Below are 22,961 nucleotides of genomic sequence, written 5' to 3'. Positions count from 1 at the left end.
CTGTTTATCCACTGCGGATAGTTGAGCTTAACTTCTACAGATTTTATTGAGTAACCTTGATAGTGTTCCAGTGCTCAGTCCAATCACAACACAAGGTATTTAGAGGAACTCACCAATAAAATTCTTTTTGGATATCATTTGGGGTATTTTCCATGATCCTAGTGAACCTAATCTTTTTTTATTCTAATTGAAAATTTTTATTTAATTAATTGATTTAGAATATTTTCCCACGGTTACACGATTCATGTTCTTTCCCTCCTCTCCTTCCCCCCTACCCCCATAGACAACAATGAACCTAATCTTTAAGCAAGTATATATCTCCCTTTTTCCATTCTTTACTTACTATTGACTCAATAGCTTAATGAAGAAAGTTATCTCTAAAGTCACATCTGTCATGTAACCTTAAATAATTTTAATGTTACATGTGGAAAAAAAAACTCAGTCTGAGGATGGCTTTAAAGCTGCATTTTGTTCTATTGAGTCAGATGTCTTTGAACTTAAGAAGAAATAACAGGACCAATTATTCTTTGCATTTCTTGGGCAGTTGTTTGACTGTGAAAAAGCAGTCTAGTACAGAAAACTGTAAGCAAAAGCCTGATAACCCCTCCACATGCTTTCTTTAAGGACCTCCTCAGGGCACAGGCTATTCTCATAAAAATTTTGAAGGTGAAAAAGGAAGCATATGGAATAGTATTTTCTTAGTGTGTGTGTGTGTGTGTGTGTGTGTGTGTGTGTGTGTGTGTGTGTGTGTGTGTTAATATTTAGTGTGTGTTAATAAATAGAGTTGATATTTAATCTACAGGATCATGCTTTTGCTTTATAAATGGTCATAGCAACAGACCTGGCTGGACTTGCTATATTGTTTTTATCTGGCATCAGCACCAGCTAATCCCTGAAGATTTTTTTTTTTTACAGGAAAGCCTGGCAACAAATATAAGTGGTATGGAAATACTCAAAGTGTTGAATAACTTTTTTGAATCTTATGGTTTATCCTGGTAACAATTCTACTGATTTTTATACTAATATAGAAAAGCAAAGGTAGGTAAAGCTCTTGGTACTTTAGCATGAATCAAGGCAGTAACACCAAATTGTACTAACAATCACTGAGTATTTCACCACTACACAATCACAATAAAAAAAGCCTCACCAATTTCACTTAAGAATGTCCTTGATGAAGCAATGAAAATTACTAAAATCTTGATCCTTGAGTACATGTTTTTTAACATCTTGAGTGAAAAAATGGAAAATAAGCATAAAGCACCTCTTCTGCATATTAAGGTATGATAAGTTTTTCCTTGAGGAAAAGCTCTGACATGACTGAGTTGTAAGCCACTTTTATCAAGAAATACCATTTCTGCTTGAAAGACTCATAAACTATGGCAATTCAGACACAAAACTGGCTGATATTTTCTTGAAAATGAAGCAAGCCTGTCACTTTGAGGAAAATATCAATCAGTATTTGTTAACAATGGTAAAATTCAAGCTTTCAAGTAAAAATTGCAAAATGAAATGTGTCAACATTTTGAAGAACTACATAACTTAGTGAGCCAATATTTTCCAAATGACCAATGAATGTTGTTAACAAAAACATCCTTTAAATGTATGAGATAAATCAACAGATTTTAATGTAACAGAGTATGGTCAGTATTGGTCAGTGAAACAGTTTCAGATTCCATATTGCAGCTAAGTTTTAAGAAACTACCATTTCTTCAGTTCAGATGTTGTATCAAAGAAGAATATGCACAAATAGCTGAAAAGGTTGTTAAAATATTCCCTTTTCAAATGCATCTTTGTGGGCCAGATTTTCTTCAAGTATTTCATCCCAAACAACATCACCAACATCACAACAAATTGAATGCAGGAGCAGATAGGAGAATCTAGTTGTCTTCTATTAACTCAAATACTAAAGAGATTTGCATATTACAAAACAATGCCACCTTTACATCCAAGTTAACAAGTCCAATAGTCTTTATTATTTTAAAATGAATTTATCAGTTTGGTAAAACTATTCATAATCCACATAAACAAAAGCTCTTTGGAGATCTCAGTAATTTTAAAGACTGAAAAGGGGCCTAGAGTTCAAAAAGTTTGAGAACTTCTAACAGGATTTGGAACTAGAAGGGATATTAGAGATATTAGCTAATCCAATCAATCCCCTTATTTTATAAAGAAACCAAGGTCTATGGAGGTTAAGTGACTCCCCCAAAGTCATATAGGAAGGCTGGAATTTAAATGCAGATTTTCTGACTCCATATCAAGATGAATTCATAACCACTGTGTCATGGACTTCTTTGGCAATTTAATTTAATGTACAAAATATATACGATTACAAAGGAAACTGAAGGTTAATGAAAATAGAAATGTAATCCTTTTCCCATTCAAGGTTATAGACTTTCCCCTGAAATCTATCAATAGACCCTTGGTTAAGAAGCCCTCCTTTAAAGAGTTTTGTGGGGGCAGCTGGGTGGCTCAGTGGATTGAGAGGCCCAGAGACAGGAGGTCCTGGGTTCAAATCTGGCCTCAGACAGTCTAGCTGTGTGACCCTGAACAAGTCACCTGACCACCATTGCCTAGCCCTTACCACTCTTCTGCCTTAGTGTGTATTGATTCCAAGACAGAATGTAAGGGTCATCTTAAATAAATAAAAAAATAAAGAATGTTTTGTAATTGTGTCTATACAAACCTGGAGTGTGCCTCAGTAGACTGACTCCCAATTATTTGTGCATTTCATGGTTATGGTGAATAGAACTTTCCCCTTCTACTATTTCTTCCTAGATTTTGTTATTACTATAGAGATGATATTGATTTTTTTGGTTTATTTTTGTATTTTGCTACTTAAGTTATAGTCAAGTTATTGAGTTTCAAAAACAAAAGGCTAAAATAAAACTTTTTTGGAGTCTCTCTGGTTTACATATTTTGTTAGTTGCCAAATCTTATAAATTCTTCCATCATAACATGCCTTGAATCCATCTTTTCCTTTATATTCCCACTATAAGCATTTTTCTTCAGGTTCTTTGTCATCTTCTGGTTGAATACCAAAATGGTGTGTGTGTGTGTGTGTGTGTGTGTGTGTGTGTGTGTGTGTGTGTGTGTGACAGAGACAGAGACAGAGACAAAGACACACACAGAGGAGAAACTGGGGAGGGGGTGGGTAAGGAGGAAAAGGAATAGAGAATACTTTCCATATTTTCCTAGGTTTTTACAATTTCTAGTTAACACCTACCCCTAGGGCTAAATGGCTTAGTGGCTAGAGAATAAAGCTTAGAGAGGGAGGTCCTGGGTTTAAATCTAGCCTCAAAATACTTCCTATGTGTGTTTCCCTGGGTAAGTCACTTAATCCCAATTGCTTAGTCCTAACTATTCTTCTGTCTTGGAACTGATACTTGATACTAAGACAGAAAAGTAAGTGTTTTAAATTAAAAAAAAAAAAATTTAATTCAGAAAAGTGCTATTAAATTTTTTTTAAAAGCCTACCCCACCTCTATTTCAAGTTATAAACCTCAAGTATAATGGAAATAAATTTTAAAAATGTTAACTGTGGCAAAAGTAGAGTTAATTAGAATTCAGTGAATGAAGTTTTGGGTGTAATTTTCAGAACTCCATGGCTCTGTTAGGTTGCTTACCTTTGCTAGAAGTATATAAGAGAGCTGACTGAAAAGAAACCACTTGAATGTCAGTAAGATTTTCTTCCACTGACATCTGTACTGCATATCCAGCATCTGGGTTTACATTGGGCAAGGACAGCAAGTCTGTTGATCTTACAAAGAAATTTCCATGGAAGGTATGAATGGAAAGACCTGGGGGGAAGGGGGGGGGAGGGAAAGTCTCTAATTTAGTAGAATCATCATTAGAATCCTTTTTATACTATTATTTGTCTATTAAGTCTTATTCCATAATAAAATCTGATGTAAGCTTTTAAAAAAAAGATTAGGTTTGTTTCTGTAAAATTTCAGGAATTTAATAGCAAAAGCAAAGAATGACATAAATTATCGGCTGTAATAAGAATTTGCCATTAAAATTAACAACTAAGGGAAGATTAAGCATGATCAATACATATTTATAAATACACACATATATGCAAAATAAATGTTTCTTGACCTTTGGTACACCTTATCCTCATGACAGCTTCAAAACCAATCTTCCTGGTTAGGTATCGTTTCAACTCTTTCTGTAACTTCTCTACTTGGACTGGGTTGTGCTGATGATGATAAGATGGATAGTAATAGACACTACCTGCTGAATATCTTGAAATACAGCCTGGAAAATAAAATACACATTTCCATAAATTTGATGAATATAAGCTTACTGCTACTGTGATTACCTGGGTCACAAAAAATTTTTAATCGAAGGCTGCCCCACTTTCCTATAAAATCATTTAATAAGAATTATTTTCCAAGATGTAAAATTATAATTTTCTTTCCCTTAAGTAACCATACAAGTAAAATAAGAAAATAGGCTATTGAAATCTGATGCAATATAAATTCTTATGCCAAGTCTATGTTATTTTCCATTACACTTAATCTCTATTACAAAAATCTACAATCACTTAAATACTTTGAAATAACTTACCTAATGAAGCCAAGTCAGAATACTGCCCACTGAGAAGAAACAAGTCAACTGCTACTTGCTGACCAGAACAATCCAAGGCTAATTTTTTATAGAAGTCAGTAGATGGTGTAAGATGTATTTCCTGTCAAATGTTATTATACAATAATTATCATATTATTCCAAATAATAACACAATTATTGTTCAAGATAATTCTCTCCCAAATATTTTTAGTTGTTACTCTAAAACAAGGCAAATAAACTTCCATAAAAGTAAACTCAAAGATTGGTTATAAAAATAATAGTAAACATAGCACTTTTATGTTTTGCAAAATGTCTGCATCTTTATATTTAAATATATATATATAATATATGTATATATAATAAGATATATGTATCTTACTTGTAATAAGGGGATTTTTAGGATGTAATAAGGGAATCTGCAGGGTGTAATATGAGACTGAACCTAGGGGTAATAGCTGGTAGGAATAGGGAGTAAGGCAAGACAAGGGACCCAAGACTGGAGATAATCAAGGGAATAGGCTAGGTAGTGGGAAATTAAGGCAATATGGTGGATGAGGAAGGTACAATGATGAAGGTTGGTAATTGAGGTGGTAGGAAAATAAGGGAATGTCTGAGTTTAGGAATAGAACACTGAGGTACCAAGGGTTGCAAGGGAGAGGATTAGTTAATCTAAGGCAGGCAACAGCAGCAGGGAAACACAGACTGGATACTCAAGTTAGAGACAAAACACTGAAGGGAAACAGACTGAGCCCTTCAAGTAAAAGGACACTTTTACAGAGCAAGGTTAGAGCTAGCCAAGGCTAGCTTGAAACTGACTTGAGGCTTTAGCCAGTTTCACAGGAAGGGACTAGAAGGAAGTATTGAAGTTACACTTCCTTCAAAATGGATACCCTCAGCTTTCCTCAAACTCCAAAGATTATGTTATTCCTCTCTCTCTCTTCCTCCCTCTCTTATTAATCAACTAATGAAGTAGCCAAAAGGTCTTGATTAAATACAAACAGGGTTTATTGTCTTCTAGTATAGATTGGCAGGGTAGAGGATACAAGGTAGCCCTAACAGTCCTTTAGAGAAACTTCAGGTGGGGGAAGGGAAGCAGGAACGTGAGACTGAGAAAGGACCTGCCTTAACTCAGCTCTCAGGTGGTTTTGTAATCAATGGGGTTAGGAAAGTTGGATACAATGATTCAATAGGTAAATTGTTGCAAGGGTAAGCCCTATTAAATATCAAGTTTAAACTAACACTCAGAAACTATCCTCCTTTCAAACCCTCACAGGAATTTAGGCAGGGAAAATGAAGGTGGGAATAAGATAGGGTAAGAAGATTCAAAGGAATTAGCTAAATTAACAAATCTCAAAAGAAAAGCTGCAAAATATAGGCCAGGTTTCAATCTCAAGAAGGAGCTCAGATGGTCCCTGGTTCTCTCCATGAGTTCCCAAGACCAACTGACCTTTTCCCAAGATTCTAAACTCCTTAACTGACAGAAGAATTCTGCAAAGTCAGTTATGCCCTCCTCCCCGCCCCCCCAGCAATACATAACTTGAATCTCTAAACAACTATTAGTATTATTCTCATATTACAGAGGAAGAAGCTGAGGCTCAAAGCAATTGAGATTATGACTTGTTCATAGTTATACAGCTTAGTACATAAGAGAAATGATTTAAACTCAGGACTGACTAGCAATAGAAGAATTCAAACTACAGAACAAAGTTATAATTGTCAAAACAACTTGCTAGTGAGTAAGAAAAAGAAAGAATGAACAATGGGAATAGCTTAGGAACACAATATAATATATAGAAGCAAATGAGCACAATAATCTACTCTTTGATAAACCCAAAGATCCCAGCTATTGGAGCAAGAACTCACTATTTGACAAAAACTGTTGGGAAAACTGGAGAGTAGTCTGGCAGAAACTAGGTATAAACCAATATCTCACAATGAGAAAAGCTGTGCCAAGATAAGCTCAAAATGGGTATATGATTTGGACAAAAAGAGGTGATATCTTAAGCTAATTAGTGGAGCATGGAAGAAATTACTTGTTAGATCTCTGGATAGGACAAGAATTCTTGACTAAAAGAGATAAAAGGACTCAAAGGAGGTAAGATGGATAACTTTGACTACATAACATCAAAAAGGCTTTGCGCAAATAAAACCAAGAAAGGTGGGAAACCTTGGGGAAAATATTTCCAGCAAGTTTCTCTGATAAAGATCTCATTTCTAAAATATATTGGGAAAAGCAATAATTTTACCATAAAATTTATTTTCCAATTGACAAATGATCAAAGGATGTGAACGGACAGTTTTCAGAGGAAGAAATCCAAGCTTTGAAAGCCATATTAAAAAAATGTTCTAAATCACTAATAATTTGAGAAATGCAAATTGAGATACATCTGAGGTATTGCTTCTATGCCCATATGATACTATGACAAAAAAAAGAAAATGACAAAAGCTGGAGAGACTATGGGGAAAGAGGTACATTAATGCCCTGGTGAAACTGTGAACTAGTCCAACCATTCTGAAAAGCAATTTCAAACTATGCCCCAAAAGCTATTTCTTTTGACTCATAGATATCACTACTAAGTCTATTCTCCAAAGAGATTAAAAAAAAAAAAAAAAGGAAAAGGAACCACATGCACAAAAATATTAATTGCACCTCTTTTTGTGGTGGCAGGCAAAGAATTAAAAATGGGGGGGATGCCAGTTAACTGGGGAATGGCTGAACAAGTTATAGTATATGGATGCAATGGAATACTATTGTGCTATAAGAAAGGATAGAGAATGGATCCAGAAAAACCTGGGCAGACTTGTATAAAGTGATGCAGAGAGAAGTAAGGAGAACAAGAAAAATGTATAAAATAACAGCAATATTGTAAAGACAAACAACTTTGAATGTCTTAGTAATGCTAATCAATACAATGACCCACAACAATTCCAAAGGAGTCCTGATGAAACATGATATCCACCTCTAGAAACAGAACTGATGAATTCAGAGTGCAGATTGAAGCATATTTTCTTCTACTTCTATTTCCTTTTTTCTTTTTGGGAGGCATGAGGAGGGAGAGGAACATAAGTAATATGGACATCTCTTTTACATGTCTATCTATACATATTTGCAATGGGTTTTATTTTTCTTGCCTTTGCAAGGAATAGGGAAGCACAAGACAGAGGAAGAAAGGAGAGAATCTGGAACTAAAAGTAAAATAAACTACTAGGTCTTAAAAAATTTTAACTTTCAGTTTAGTACTCTTTTGCCATGCTACCTCTCAATGATTTAGCATAAAAGCTTAACAACCTTTTCACAATGCATTCAAATGCAGTATTCAGCAGAACCTAACCATTCTGTGCAGTTCACCAGGTCTTACCTGTTCCTCAAGCAAGGACTTGAATCATGCCCGATTTCTAATCTGCTCTATAGGTTTACTAGAAGCTTAATGAAATAGGAAGGGAAGATTAGGGATTGATAGTTGAATAAGATCCTTAGGTCTGAAAAGGCTTGAAAACAAGTATACCCAAATTAAAAAAAAACACTGTACATTCCGTCCAACAACTGAATAGGGGGAAAAATGAGTCCCATATGGAAAGGTATCATGAGTAAGCACAAATAAGGCATTTTTGGGAAACTAAGAACTGGTGACTTTCTAACCTTAGCAGATGACCTTTGGTTAGGCTCTTCTCGGGATTTTAATGTTCCTACTCCAATTGATGGAAGCTGTGTTTGGAAGATAGAGATTCGACCACCAGTAGGAGACATCAATTTGAAAGCACTCTGAAGTGCAGGTCCCAGAGCACTCTGTGTCTCCAAAGATTTGGTAAACATTTGTGGCAAAGTTTTCAGTAAGTCTTGAATAAGCTGGAGAAATGAAGAACAGAAATGAAGAACACACTGGGATTTCATTACATATAGCAAGAGAATATACAAAAGGAATATCAAATGATGAACTTGTCTTAAGACAATAGCCATCTTAAACCAGTCAATATACATACTGTTAAGCAGTACAAATTATAATTAATGTCATAAAGTTCTTGCAAAGGCAAAAAGTCTGCTAAGGCTCTAAATCTAAAAAAAAAAAAAAAAAAAGCAACAGATATATAATAGATAAATCCCATGTATGTAATTACCAGTTCTTTATTTGGATAGATTCTCAAATTTAACTTTTCTGTCCCAATTTCTCAAATGCCCTCTCTTGCTGCCTTTCCTAACTTGAACTTTACGTTCAGTACACATCTTAAACACATGATCAAAACGGAATCTTTACCCTTAAGTCCTATGTAAATACTGTCAAGGGCATCACCATCTCGCGGTCCCTCAAGCTCACATGGCTCTTAATTATCCTTCACCCTCCATATTTAATCTGTTGCCAAGGTCTGTGGATTTTCACCTTTGCAAAATCCCTGGCATAAGCTGCCTTCTCTTGAAACTGTCATCACTTTGATGCATGTAGCTCCAATCATCTCATATCTGGTCTATTACAATAACCTGCAGGTAGTTTTATCTTCATTCCATTCCAATCCACCCTTTATTTAGCCACTACAGTGATTTTCTTAAAGCACAGGTCCAACCATTACATTCCCCCTTCTTCTCAATAAACTCCAGTGGCTCCCTATTGCCTCCAGAATCAAATACAAAATCCTTTGTTTGGAGCTGGAAGCCTTTAATTAACCTAGCCCCTCCTACTTTTCCAGTCTTCTCACTTACTTACTTTCCAGTCTTTATTACTCCTTCAAGTGACAAAGACCTTATTGTTTCTTCACTGAAGAAGATATTCAAATCTCTTGGCCCTGAGCATTTTCTCTGGTTATCCCCCATACCTAGAATGCTCTCCCTGGCTTCCTTTAAGATCAGTTATAAAAATCCTATCTTCTATAGAAAATCTCTCCCAAACTCTCTTTTATAGCTTATTTATACATATTTGTTTAGGTTGTCTCCCCCATTAAACTGTGAGGTACTTAAAGGAAAGAACTGTATTTTTCCTCTTGTATGTATTCCCAGCACTTAGGTAACCCAGGAGGCACTAAATGCTTACTAAGAGATAAGATGTTATAGGGAATACCATGAAATATAGCCATTTATCCTTCCCCTACATACATTCCTATAATAGATTTCACTATGTCTTATTTCAGTATTTGACAGTAAATCTGAAAGTCAGCAATTTTGATTTTTTAAACACAAGTTCAGCTGTATAAATGGAGAAATAATGATAATCACAATAGTGTTTTAAATTTTACAAAGAGATTTACATTGTTATTTCATTCAATCCTCATGATATCACTGTATAGTAGGTGCTATTAGTATCCTCATTTTATAGATGAGAAAACCAATGCTAAGAGAGTTAAGCAACTTGCCCAGGGTCACACATCTAGAAAGTTCTGAGTCTAGATCTGAACTCAGGTCTTCCTGACTCCAGGTCTAGTGTTCTATCCACTGTACCACCTTACTGTTCACTTCTCATTACAAACTCATTTTTGCTACTGTTTGAGAGCACGGAATTCCTAGTTAAAATGCTATTCTTATAGCAATATTTGTACTCATTCAAGCAAGTCAAGAAAAATCCTTAAATTGAAGCCTATTTTGTTCTTTTTTCACTGAATTATATCATGTTAATTTCAAGCCAGTCAATAAGATGGCTTCTTCTGAACTAATCCCATGTCATTCTACAAATCAGAAAAGCAAAATGCAATGAAAATAGCATGGCTGGAGTGCTTCTTAAAATGACCCAACGAGGGGCAGCTGGGTAGCTCAGTGGATTGAGAGCCAGGCCTAGAGATGGGAGGTCCTAGGTTCAAATCCGGCCTCAGACACTTCCTAGCTGTGTGACCCTGGGCAAGTCACTTGACCCCCATTGCCTACCCTTACCACTCTTCCACCTATAAGTCAATACACAGAAGTTAAGGGTAAAAAAAAAAAAAATGACCCAACACTTTAACTCAAGAGACCTTTTGGTCCTCAAATGACTGACGAAGAAGGAAGGCAGATTCTACTCACTTATTAGGAAATATATCTGTCTGCCACCCTGTATTTATTATACAATAGTTCTAACATATCAACCCAAAGATTTGCATACAGTTCAATATATGATAAATTTTAAATACTAACATTCTAATGTAAAACAGTTCGTGTGTTTCAGAAATGTTAGAGGTGATGTTATCATCCTTTTCGAATTTCTTAATGCCTTAAAATGTTATTATAAAACTGTACGCTGATATAAAATGATTCTTACCTCTTTATTTTCATTTAAATTTACTAGCAAGTTTTCTGGCATTGGTATGAACACATCTGAAAACACAAAAGTTTATTTTTTAAAAATTAATCATTTCTAAGCTAAATAAAAATGATTAAATGACTTGCTCCTAAAATGCCAAAGGTACAGAATTTATACAGTTGTCAAAAATATGACAACACTGAGTATACATGAAGATTAAGTTATTAATTTTTGTGTTAGTAAAACCCTGAAACTGGACCACTTTTGAAAGAGCAAAAAGCTAGGCTGTGACTTATTTTCAATTTGTCTAGAATTCACTATTGATTCACACACAGAACTATATTTCTATGGTCCAAGGAAGTAATTTGGAATAGAATGCTGCTTCAGCTCTGCATGCTCCTAGAAGCTACTTGGAGGCATGTTCTTGGCACATACAAAAAGCACAGGTGAAATAGCCATAAACAAACAGATATTATATCACCACACTGAAGTGGTATAGTTTCCCTATAGCTGTGTAATTCAAAAGGCAATCATGTTTCTCAATAAGATCGCTATTTCTCAGTTTCTAAAAATTATATTGCTTAACATAGCAAATTATAAGACATAGTCCAAGAACAAAAAAGTACATCACCTCAGATATGATACTTTTGATTAAGCTAAAATAAAGCTTTTAAAGCTTTGTAATGAAAAGGTTTTTTTTTTTTAATGTAGCACTTTAGCTTTGTACACTTTAATTTAAAAGTATTAAATATTTGGTAAAGTTTTATCTTTAATGTGTAATAGGCATTGACATAAAAAACATCTCACATTAAGATGCTTTTTGACCTAAGTGCTATGATCTTTATCTCTTGCTTCTAGAAGTCAAAATATAAATTCTCTATATTTTTATTTTGTCAAGAGTTAAACCCTGTCCATGTATTCTTAGAGCTTGAAGGGACCTTAGAGAATTTCTAAGCAAACTTTCTCATTTTACAGATATGGAAATTGAAACATTAAATTTTCATTCCAAATAGAACACATTATCTTGAAAAGATTAGCAGTATAGAAATTAAAATGAATATTAATTTTAAAAGGTCTTATAAGTTGTATTCTGTTAAATTCTCACCTCTTTGATATTGTCTCATTATAGATATATTTTAATTATGATTCTAATGGACTGAGATGTCGCTGCTAATTTATGTTAATTCATCAGAGAGGATTAGCATGGAATAATACAAAATGTAAGACATATCATGAGAACTAAGTCCTAGTCACAGGTCTAACAAGGTAACAATGCTCTCTAGTAAAACAAATTCTCACTTGTCAATCTCAAACTCTTAAAAAGACAAATAACATTCAAGTCAAGAATGAAAAAATAACAGCTCTGGGATGCCAAGGTGTACTTTGTGAATATTATACTGAGTAGCTCAAGGTGTGCCTCTCCTAGGACAGGAGGCATGGGTAACCTGCTGAGTCCCATTCACCATCTGTCAAACAGAGGAGGCTGGATTTAAGGATCACCAAGGTCCATTCCAGCATGGTAAATTATGTGACTGATATACAAGGGTTTAGCATTTAATGCTCAATATAATCTAAGTGTAATTGATCACTATTTTAAAAAAATCAGTTTAATATTCATTTTAAACTTTAAATTCATAAATATACCTTCAATATCTGAAACTATTAGCATCTGAGGCTGAGAGAGACCTTCTTGAAGATTGTAGAAGTGGATTGTACTGTCAAATGTTATAAAGCCAATTTTTGTTCGAGTGTTACCAGGAAGCCTAAAAAGAAGTTCATAAAGTTAATTTCTATTATAATTTTGTACCCACATAGTTCAATGATAGGAGATTGACTACTTGCTATGAATTTCAGAAACCCTTGGAAGGCAATTTTGTATACTAGAAAAATACTAGGTCTGGAATCTGAACATAATGATTTAAGTCTTGGCTCTGTAATCCTTGTTTAATCACAACCTTTTAGAAGTCTGTTTCCTCATCTGTAAAATGGGGATGAAAATGGTTGTAATATTTACCCCACTAAGTTTTATGAGGAAAGTGATTTAGAAATTATAAAGTCCCACATAAATATGGAGAGGCAATGTAGCACAAAAGACAGAGGGTCAGTTTTGTACTCAGAATACTTCAGTTCAAGCCTGTGCCTGACACATAACAGGTTTGTTACTATGGACAAGTCAATTAAAATCTCTGAATGTAGTAAAGCAATGATTTAAAACTATAAACTTCAGATAAATTAATCTGCATTGATGGAGGGAAGTTTTACTGGAAGTTACTTGCACACACGTCAAGGCTGAAACAATCTCCTCCTCCCAACAAAAACTATAAATTTGAAGAATTACAAATACATAACAGATATGATTATAAGGATAAAGCATAATTATATAGGAGTTGCTAATGTAATTAGTGAACATAATTCAAATCCTATACTCAACTTCTTGGCCAGAACTCTTAAAAACATATCTTTTTCAAGATAGTATTTTAAACCTACACCAAGTAATAATCCTTTGCACCAAAAATTGTTTTAAAACATCGATTCTACTATAGTATTTTGAAAATTTCAGATACACATATGCTTTTTAAGGTTATATGCTATATTATAATTTTAGATTCTTTTAAAAACTGCAGTTTTCTTGTTTTTTTTAAAGATTTCTTGAAAAAGCTTAATGTTTAAGATTCATTCATAGAAAAGACCTTTATATATAGATTTCCTGTACTAATTAGAAGGAAAACAAACCACGCAAAATTAAAAGTCATAGAAGAATATAGATGTTTGTGTGTATATGTATGCATTATGGGCACACGCATGAACAAACACATGTATCATACATGTTATGCATTTGCAAACATACCCATATTTCATATGTAACACACTGCATATGTATGTCATATACCTATGAAACAGTTGCCATATATCTTGAATATTAAACAAAAGTGCTACTGAAAAATCAACTTCATGTATTAAGTTTTTATTCTTGTTTTTGCTTTGGAGTTACTCAGGATGTCTGACTAGGCAGACAATCCACAGGATACCTATACCCTACTTCCAATGCTCCTTACCCATGACTGGTGACAACAGTGGTTCCTGTTCCCACTTATTTCTTTTTCTGTACAGGATCATTATGCCCTCTTGTTCTATTATGCAGTACTCCTGGAGCTCAAATACATTATAACATATATATAATAAGCTTTAAGATCTGACTTAAGAACCTAACCAATATCTGAAACATTCTTTCCATGGAGAAGAAAGTACTGAGTTTTATACAAATAGGTGAGTGAGAAAATTTCTTTGAGCCTCTGTTTCCTCATCTGTAAAATGAGGGAGTTGGACTAGATGGTCTCTACTGTCCCTTCCAGCTCTAAGTCCTATGATCCTGTGACATCAATGAACTTTTGGAATCCGATCAATAAACTAAGAGATTAACCCTTAATATTTAGCCTCAGGTTTGAGATAAAATCCTATTGGTAAAACTAAAAACTTACGAATCTAGATTGTCCAGCAAACTCTGGCAAACTGAATTCAAATATCCAGTTTCAATTGCATTGTGAGACACATCAAACACAAAGAGGTACACAGGAGGTTGAGGAGGACGTAACTAAGGAAAGGAAAAAGATAGCTTTATTAAAACATACCCTCAAGAAAATTAGTTTTTAATTATTTCAATTATAACTTATTACATATCTACATAACAAAGCTTTATGCAGAAACATTTTTACATGAAAAAGAAACATGAAAATATCTGAATAAAAATAATTTAATGGTGAATTAAAGTAAAAATTCACATGCCCACGCTTGGCCTCATATATTTCACCTATAGGTCCATTAAGCTTACATGAACTTCCAAATTCAAATTAAATTACACTGTAGCTCTATATATTCCTGCAGACATGTTAGGCAAGAAACTTTCAAATTATTCAATACCTTTTAAAACTTAAGTTAGAAAAATCAGAGAGGCTATAATTTATCTGGTAAGCAACCAGATCAAAACTGAGGGAATAAAAGGGATTCTAAAACCTTCACACTTCCAGTTCAATGAGGCAATAACTGAAAATGTTATCAGGCATTACTAAAGAATCATAGAATAGTAGCAGGAGAAACTGTAGGTCAATTTTAAAGACTACATGGTGAAATGATCCAGATTAATTAGATAGGGACTGGATAAACTAAGTTGCATCATTATAAATATAAATTAACAGCATTATTCAAAACCCAATACAACATCTTTTAGAATCAAATGACTAACTATAATAATTATGTTAGGAAAAACTAAAACTTACCATATATTCTGAAGGAGCCATAAATTCAATAGTAGCATTTTGAACTTCAGGTCTTCTAAGAGGATCTCCATACACTCTGGTTATAGGATTGTACATAAATTCTTCAGGAACTGTATATAATGATAACATTATATACATCAATACCTAATATGTCATTTAGAACAAAAAAAATTCTAATAGATATAATGATTATCTACATGGGATGGTTTCTATTTATATATCCAGGCCTATTCTCATTCCTAAGCTTTAGTCTCACATTAACAATTGTCTACTGGATATTTCCAAATGAATAACCTACAGGTATCTTTCTCCTAAATTCTTCCTCCCTAACTTCCTTATTTCTGCTGAGGGTGCTACTATCTTTCTCATCACCCAGGTCCAAAACTCCAGTCATTCTTGACTATTCTCTCTTCCTTACTCCCTACTATCAGATTAGTTGCTAAGTTTAATAGAGTCTACCTCCATGAAATCTCTTATATTTAACCTTTTCTATACATGAATGTGGCCACTAACATTGTAAAGGCCCTCATCATCTCTCACCTAAATCAATTCAACTGCCTCTCAAACAGTTTCTTGTACTCCTTCCAATTCAATTTCTAAACAGCTGACAAAGCACAGATCTGATTATATCACTTCTCTGCTAGAGAAATTCTACTCCTATGCTTGGTATTTAAAGTTCTAAAGAGTCTAACTCTAACTTACCTTTCCAGGCTCATTGTGCATCTTCATGCACTCCCTTCTTATTTAGAATCTATAGCTTTCTTCAAGATACATTGCAAGTGCTTATCATTTCCTACAGTTCATCTTCCCATGCCAATTATTGTGTATATATTTTGTATTTTTCTATATGTGCTAATTGCTTCATTTTTGTCAGTGTATCCTCAGTGTGAAGTACAGTGCTTGGCACATCAAAGATGCCAAATAAACTCTTGTGGAATGCAGGAATAAAGGCTCAAAGTCCAAGTTTACATTTTCCAAATGTTAAAGAAAGAGCTAACATATTTGTAGTACATTAAGATTTACAAAGAGCTTCCCATTTATACATAAAGAGCCTAACAACAACATTGTGAGGTAGATACGATAGGGCTATAAAATTGTGCATGGCCCTTTCCCCATAAATACCACTACTAGGTTTGTACCAAAAGAGATAAAATAAAAGGGAAAAATATGAACAAATATATTTATAGTAGCTCTTTTTTGGTGGTAAAAAATTAGAAATTGAGAGTAAATTCATCAACTGGGGAATGGCTGAACAAGTTGTGGTATATGAGTGTGACAGGGTACTATTATTGCTCTAAGAAATGAAAAGGGGGGTGGTTTTGGGGAAAAAAAATCCATGGAAAGACCTATATTACTGATGCAAAGTGAGGGGAGAACTCAGAGTACACAGAAAAAGCAATGCTATAATGGTGAATAATTGTGAAAGATTTGTCTACTCTGTTCAGTACAATGATCCAAGACAATTCCAAGGGACTCAAGATGAAAAAATGCCATCCACTTCCAGTGAGAGAACTGATGAATTCTGGGTGCAAATTGAAGAATAATTTTCTTGTTTTCTTTATTGTTTTTGCTTTTTTTTTTGAGATATGGCTAATATGAAATTTTTTTGCATGTGTAGAACTGATATTGTTTGGTTTGTCTTCTTAGTGGGCGGAGGAAGAGTAGGAAGGAGAAAAAATTTTAACTCAAAACTTAAAATAAAAAGAATGCTAAAAATAAAATGATTGAAGTAAAATTTTTAAAAATCATCTTGCTAAACTATCATCATAAAAAGAAAAAATTAGTTCAACACATCAGTAGCAGAAGAAATTTCCCCCTCAAAATAGCAATGTGTCTCAAATTTCACAAGGGTGTGTGTGAGATGTCAATGTTTATATTTAGATGAATTAACAAAAAGAGTCTTTGTGTTGAGTCAGATTTATATGTGAAAGTCCTTGTGAGATGTCAAAAAACTGATGCATGGCATCAATTAATGAAGGCTATGAACATGACTACCAAAAGACTGGTAGTAAGACCCCAATAATGAATTTTTAAAATTAAAAAAAAAAATCCTTCATTGTCTTTATGTGTGTTATTTTAGTAGGGATAGACAATATAAATGGGAGGAAGATGGAAGCCCAATATGTGAAGCACAACTGTGACACTTATTTTGAGTGTGAATTTAGCTAAATCACTTATTTGATATTTTAGTTATTTTAGTGGTGAAATAATAGAGCTGGACTAGAAGATTCATACCATTCTTCCTAGGTCTAAATTTCCGATCCTATGAAAACTAAATCATCACCCACAACACAGGAGTTGCTTGAACCTTTATAGTTTTCCTAAAGTGATCTTAACTACTGAGTACTAACACTGATTCTTTCCTCACAGTCATTATTTAACATTCAAAGAAAACTACAATGTATAATTTCAATACACTAAGACAAAAAACTTGACTCAACACTAACCAAAAATTCTTTATATTATTGCTGAGTAAAAGAATGTTTTTATTATACCTTCAGCATTTCCTTCTACCCAATAAAGTCTAAGGTAAGGGAACATCAGCTAGAGCTGGAAAGGGATGCATTGCAAAAGTATCTATTTGTTTGAGTCTACATTTAAAATAGGTAGCATATTTTCAAAGAATTTTGCATACAATTTTTTACATTTTACATGTTTGACTAGTTTATAATTTTTTAAAAAAACCTTTGAAAGCAGTTTTATTATCCTAATCTCTGATTTTCTGCTTTGCTTCTAAAAACTGAATTAATTTCCAAAGTGAATTTTAACAAAAATGTTAACTTTTTTTGGCATACATTCAACTGAAAATGGCTAATTTATCAACTGGAAACCAAAACTCTGAGGAAAATTGCAGCAAAATTGTGAGAACATTACAGAAGTAGATCTCTTGCCTTCTCTGAATTATTGAGAAGACTGTATTCAATAAACTCTTCTCATACCTCTCCTCTTCCTCTGACTTAGAGACTCAGGCCTTTTTTATCTTTCATGAAAAAGCATGGGGACAGTTCCTGGATAAAAACATTTTAGAACCATTTAAAAAGACATATTATCAGGCATAGCTAGATGGCTCAGTGGATAACAGAGCCAGGCCTGGAGTCAGGAAGACCTGGGTTCAAATCTAGTCTCAGAAACTTCCTAGCTGTGTGACCCTGGATAAGTCACTTAACCTCAAATGCCTAGCCCTTACTACTCTTCTGACTTGGAATCAATACTTAGTATCAATTCTAAGACAGAAGGTAAAAGTTAAAAACATACCATCATTGACTCTATAACACAAGTTGCACTTCCATCTCCTTTGGTCAAGAAAGCTGACAAAAGGGTTGATGTAAGTTCTGCATGAACGGCATCTCACAATTGTACTGGAAGTAACCACAGGCAATTGCTGGGGGGAAAAAAAAAGAGCTAATTTTTTTCAAAAGAATAAATAAGAGTTCTTAATTTTTAAAGGCCATGGGTTAATAACTCCCTCTCTAGAATTAACAGTTTTAAATACTGAAGAAATTTAAATAAAAAAGTATAAGAAATTAAAAGCATCTTCCAAATTTTACATGCCATAAAGCAGGAAAAGCACATCATAGTAAATTTAAAACATCTCAAATACAAAGAGCTCTAAGTACAATTGTTCCAAGAATAAGTGAGGTTACTATCTCCAATTAAAAGTTACTACCAAGTTTCTAAATGAGTTCTGTGAATAGGGTGACAAATTCTTATGAAAGAATTTCTATGAAATAAAAAAATTTTCTCTTAGCATGCAATTTAATTCTACCATTTTTTAATTTTATATCTTTTCTACATATTATAGAATCAAAAGCTCCAATAACTTTGAGAAAAGTAAAGACAAGAGAACCCACTGAAATAGCAAAAAAGAAAATCGACACATGTATCAGGGTTTAAGATTAACCTTCCCATGTGGCATAGTGTAAAACCACATGCCACAATACTCCTCAGACTTTCCATTAGTATACTTCATTTATATTCCCAAAATTGTTCTAAATGTGATCAAATTTTGAAAGAATGGCAAAAAGTAATAAATTAATGTTATCAGCCAAGTTATCATAAACACAACTCATGAAACTTATATTAGAATATTATTAAGAAAAACATAAACACGTCATCTATATAATTCTGCTCAACATACAATCAATCACTTTAAAAAGTTTAACATACCAATAAATCCTTGAAAGGATGTAGCAGTAGCCCTAAAGGAAGTTTGGCTTTGTTCAATAAGGCCTGAGTCTGAGGAATATTAGTCAAAGTACATCGAAACAACCTGTATGAAAGTATATAACACATAAATAGTTGCTTTAAATATTTTTATGGAAATATAATTAAATATTAACAAGAATAAAACATTTTTCTTGAGATGACAACTGAATAATATCAAGCATGTCCTCTCCAAATTCACTAACACTTAAAAAGGTGGCAGATAGTTTACACCAGTGATGGGCAAACTTTTAAAAGAGGGGGCCAAAGGAAAGGAAATACTCATCTGTCAGTCTGTTTCTAAGGCAACTCTTTCGAAGTTTCATTGTATTGTATTCTACTCATTGTATTCGTCAGATTAGGAATAATGTTCCATGGAAGGATAGAACATTTCAGGGGGCTGCATCTGCCCCCCAGCTGTAGTTTGCCCATCACTGGTTTTCACTCACATGGCCGTGATTCTACTTGATTAAAAAAGAAAATAACTGCATATTTTACTCAGAATCAGCTGAGCTAATTCTATGCGTTATTTGTTATCTCTGTTTACACTGTTAGGGGAAAGGAGAGGGAGGATGTGTTTTTCATTAGTTCAGGGGATTCCCAGAGTGGATACTTTCTAATAATCAGCAATTCATCTGGTAATTTATAGTCCTGACGAGTTGCCAGGGGGCAATAAAGAAATTAATTTACCCATAATCGTAATGGATGAGAAAAGCTAGTATATGCCAAACATGTGTCCTTGACACTAAGGCTAGTTTTTCATATTCTAAGGCCATGCTTTCATTCTTTATTTACATAATTAACAGATTATATTTGAATTATAAGGGATACAAACCCCAGTCTACCGGTAATTTACATATGGGAACTTGTGTAGGTCAATAAACTTGTTTAAGTCCCAGTGTCCTATTTATAGAATGGGAATAATACTACATATATTATCTACAGGGCAGTGGTACTGTGAAGATCAGATGAGATAATGCCACAAAACATTTGGATTATAAAGCATTGTATTAATGACTATTAATATTATTTAATAGATATTCCAAAAAAACAAAAAGGTGGCCTCTAGGTGGCATGGTAAATAAAACACTGGAATTGGGGTCAGGCAACCTAGGTTTGAATCCTGGCTGAGACAAATAAAGTGGATTGACCCTGGGCAAGTTACTTAACTTCTCTCAGCTTCAATCTCCTCATTTTAAAAAGGAGATAATAAGAATATCCAGAGTTTTTACAAAGATCAAATGAGAAAACAGATGTAGAGAGGTGTGGGGATGGATATCAATTAGCATGAAAATATATTTTGAAACACAAGTATATTATACTCCAATTTTGTTAGCACTTTTTATAAGAACATTTGAAACATTTAACTTATTTAATTTCTATAAGATACAAATTATTATTAGTTATTAATAACTAATTTTTATGTAGTGCTTACAAGTGCCAGACACCATGCTCAGTACTTACAAATATCATTTCTTTTAATCCTCCTAACAACCCTGGGAAGCAGGTGCTATTATAATCCTCATTTTATATATGAGGAAACTGAGTTATGTGACTTAACCAGGGTTAAGCTGTACAGCTAGTATCTGAGGTTGAATTTGAATTCAGGTCTTTCTGACTCCAGTCCTTGTGCCCTATCCACTGTGCTTCTTAGCTTTAAAACTTAAATAGTATTTCAAATAAATTTTTTTTGTGAAATTAGATTTAAAACCAGAGTAAGGTACATTAAAACCCAATATTTTTGGTCTTCAGAAGACATTTAGGTCAATATAAACCTAGTTGGCATCATAGGCATGGTTTAATATTCTCTCAGGTGAAATAATTTTTTTTTTAAAGAGTTTCCCCATTGCACTCAAGCTAAAAATGTAGAAATCCCCTCACAGATCCACTCCCAAAATTGATTAGGATCGTTCAGTGATCGTTGATAGGCTTTGTTCCTGACCTGGACTGCTCTGACCCTCTTTAGACAACCTGGTTCTGAAATGCATGTGGACACTTGATCATGATATACCATTGCAAATCAGAATTCTTGAGCTCAAGAAATTTGCCAGCCTCAGTGCTTCCCACCTCTCTAGGAGCAGGGATCACAGATATGTATCACCATATCTGGTAGATGAAGTGATTTTAATATACAGTAGCAACTAGTTTTCTATCTTTATTAGGTTTGTTTCATAACTGAATGGAACCTGTAAAATATGTATCTTTCTAAATAAATAGAAATAATTTTAAGAAAGTTAGCCTTTGTGTAACATCTAAAAAAACAGCTTAGGGGCTCATTATAAAATACATCTCATAAGAAACATTGTTGCAAGTCTTACTCTGGGTTACAGTTAAGTTTCTGTATGTCTTCATGCAAGTTTGGGACAGGTGCCTTCAGTGGAGTTGTTGGAAGCATATTTCTTTCTTGAAGAAGATTGATAACTCGTATTCCTTCTGGATGTAGACTTAACCCACTCATGCTTGTGGTTAAATGATTAGCACCTAAGGGAGACTACAAATATAATTTCAGAATAAGTAATTTTCATTATGTCTTCAGTTTAAGATAAAAGCAGATATAATGCAGTGTTGAGGGGCGAAGCTATTTAATTTCTCTGACAAATAGAAGTGATTGAGTTTTTCCATATCATATTTTAGCTCTGAAGAAAACAAATGCAAAAAAGGAACAATTTTATATATAATAATTCACATTATCCTCACAGATTAAGCAAATGTTAAAAGTGGAAAGTTATTCTGAAATTTGCCCAAGTTCAAAATACTTTAAACAAAGAAGAGAGAATTGAAAAAAGGAGGAAAAAAACATTTACCTGAGAAAATGGCTGTAGCCCACTAGAGTATTGCAAGGTTGTAGAAGGTCTTCCTGACATATTAGGGGCAGATGTGTTTTGGTAACCAGGTGGTAAAGAGGGATATGAATAGCCAACATTTCGACTCATCTGATTGGTAAATTGTGGTGCTGCTAAAAGAAAAAAAATAACTTTGAGTTGAAAAATATGATTTAGAAATACTTTTACTAAATAAGTCAAAGAATTTTTATTTCCATCAAAACCAAAACAGGGACTCAAAATTCCAAAACGCCAAATATACTTACTTATGAGTGAGTGCTTCTTCCAGTTTAAGAATTTAATTTTGTGAAATCTCAAACGACAACTATCTTTTTACTAGACTAAATTAACTTCAGCCTATTACATACTTTAGCTGTCTCCAACAACATACAGCAACATACAGTCAATCTCCAACTGCCATACATGCAACAAAGGTAAATGGATTTCTCTCCTGTTCCCTAACCCGTTTGCTATTGCTACTCTTATCCATTTAATTTTTCCTCTGATTAGGTTCAAGGAAGCAGTTCAAGTCATTCAGTGGCAGTAAGAAATAGTTGAGGATAAACTCAGTACTGCTACTTTCTCAGATTCTCATCTCCTATTGCTGGCCTATCTTCTCATAGTCCTAGAAGGCTGATACTATTCTTGTGATGAAATGCTCAGAAGAAATTGAATTTACTTTTCCTCAGAAGGGATCACAAAAAAAACACTGTGCAGTGTCAAGAAGCACAAAGTCAAGGAGACCAACAATCCTTGTGGATTGATGAGGATTTGTGTCAAGACAGAGGATTTGTTTTGTGGTTCAAGGAAGTGGCTGTTTGACAACTTCAGACTTCCCCATGCCAGATTCCTACAAGTACCTCAGTTTGGCTTTCATTTTGGCTCCCCTATACCTG

The 22,961-nt window shown here is 33.9% G+C and overlaps 1 protein-coding gene across 1 annotated transcript in view; it reads right to left on the bottom strand.

Moving 5' to 3' along the window:
• SEC24A (SEC24 homolog A, COPII coat complex component) overlaps window positions 1–22,961 on the bottom strand; it is a 55,009-nt gene that overhangs the window by 11,856 nt on the left and 20,192 nt on the right. Inside the window, exons 5-16 of the mRNA XM_044664691.1 lie at window positions 22,048–22,199; window positions 21,562–21,734; window positions 19,208–19,310; window positions 18,296–18,422; window positions 15,041–15,150; window positions 14,246–14,358; window positions 12,411–12,529; window positions 10,785–10,840; window positions 8,210–8,416; window positions 4,570–4,690; window positions 4,099–4,257; window positions 3,624–3,797 (exon numbers count right to left, since the gene is read on the bottom strand). Coding sequence (XP_044520626.1) covers window positions 3,624–3,797; window positions 4,099–4,257; window positions 4,570–4,690; window positions 8,210–8,416; window positions 10,785–10,840; window positions 12,411–12,529; window positions 14,246–14,358; window positions 15,041–15,150; window positions 18,296–18,422; window positions 19,208–19,310; window positions 21,562–21,734; window positions 22,048–22,199 — 1,614 coding nt within the window. The remainder of the gene's footprint in view (window positions 1–3,623; window positions 3,798–4,098; window positions 4,258–4,569; window positions 4,691–8,209; window positions 8,417–10,784; window positions 10,841–12,410; window positions 12,530–14,245; window positions 14,359–15,040; window positions 15,151–18,295; window positions 18,423–19,207; window positions 19,311–21,561; window positions 21,735–22,047; window positions 22,200–22,961) is intronic.

This window comes from Gracilinanus agilis, chromosome 2 (genome assembly GCF_016433145.1).
Source record: "Gracilinanus agilis isolate LMUSP501 chromosome 2, AgileGrace, whole genome shotgun sequence".
NCBI lineage: Eukaryota > Metazoa > Chordata > Mammalia > Didelphimorphia > Didelphidae > Gracilinanus > Gracilinanus agilis.
This window is presented reverse-complemented; position numbering and strand designations above follow the sequence as displayed.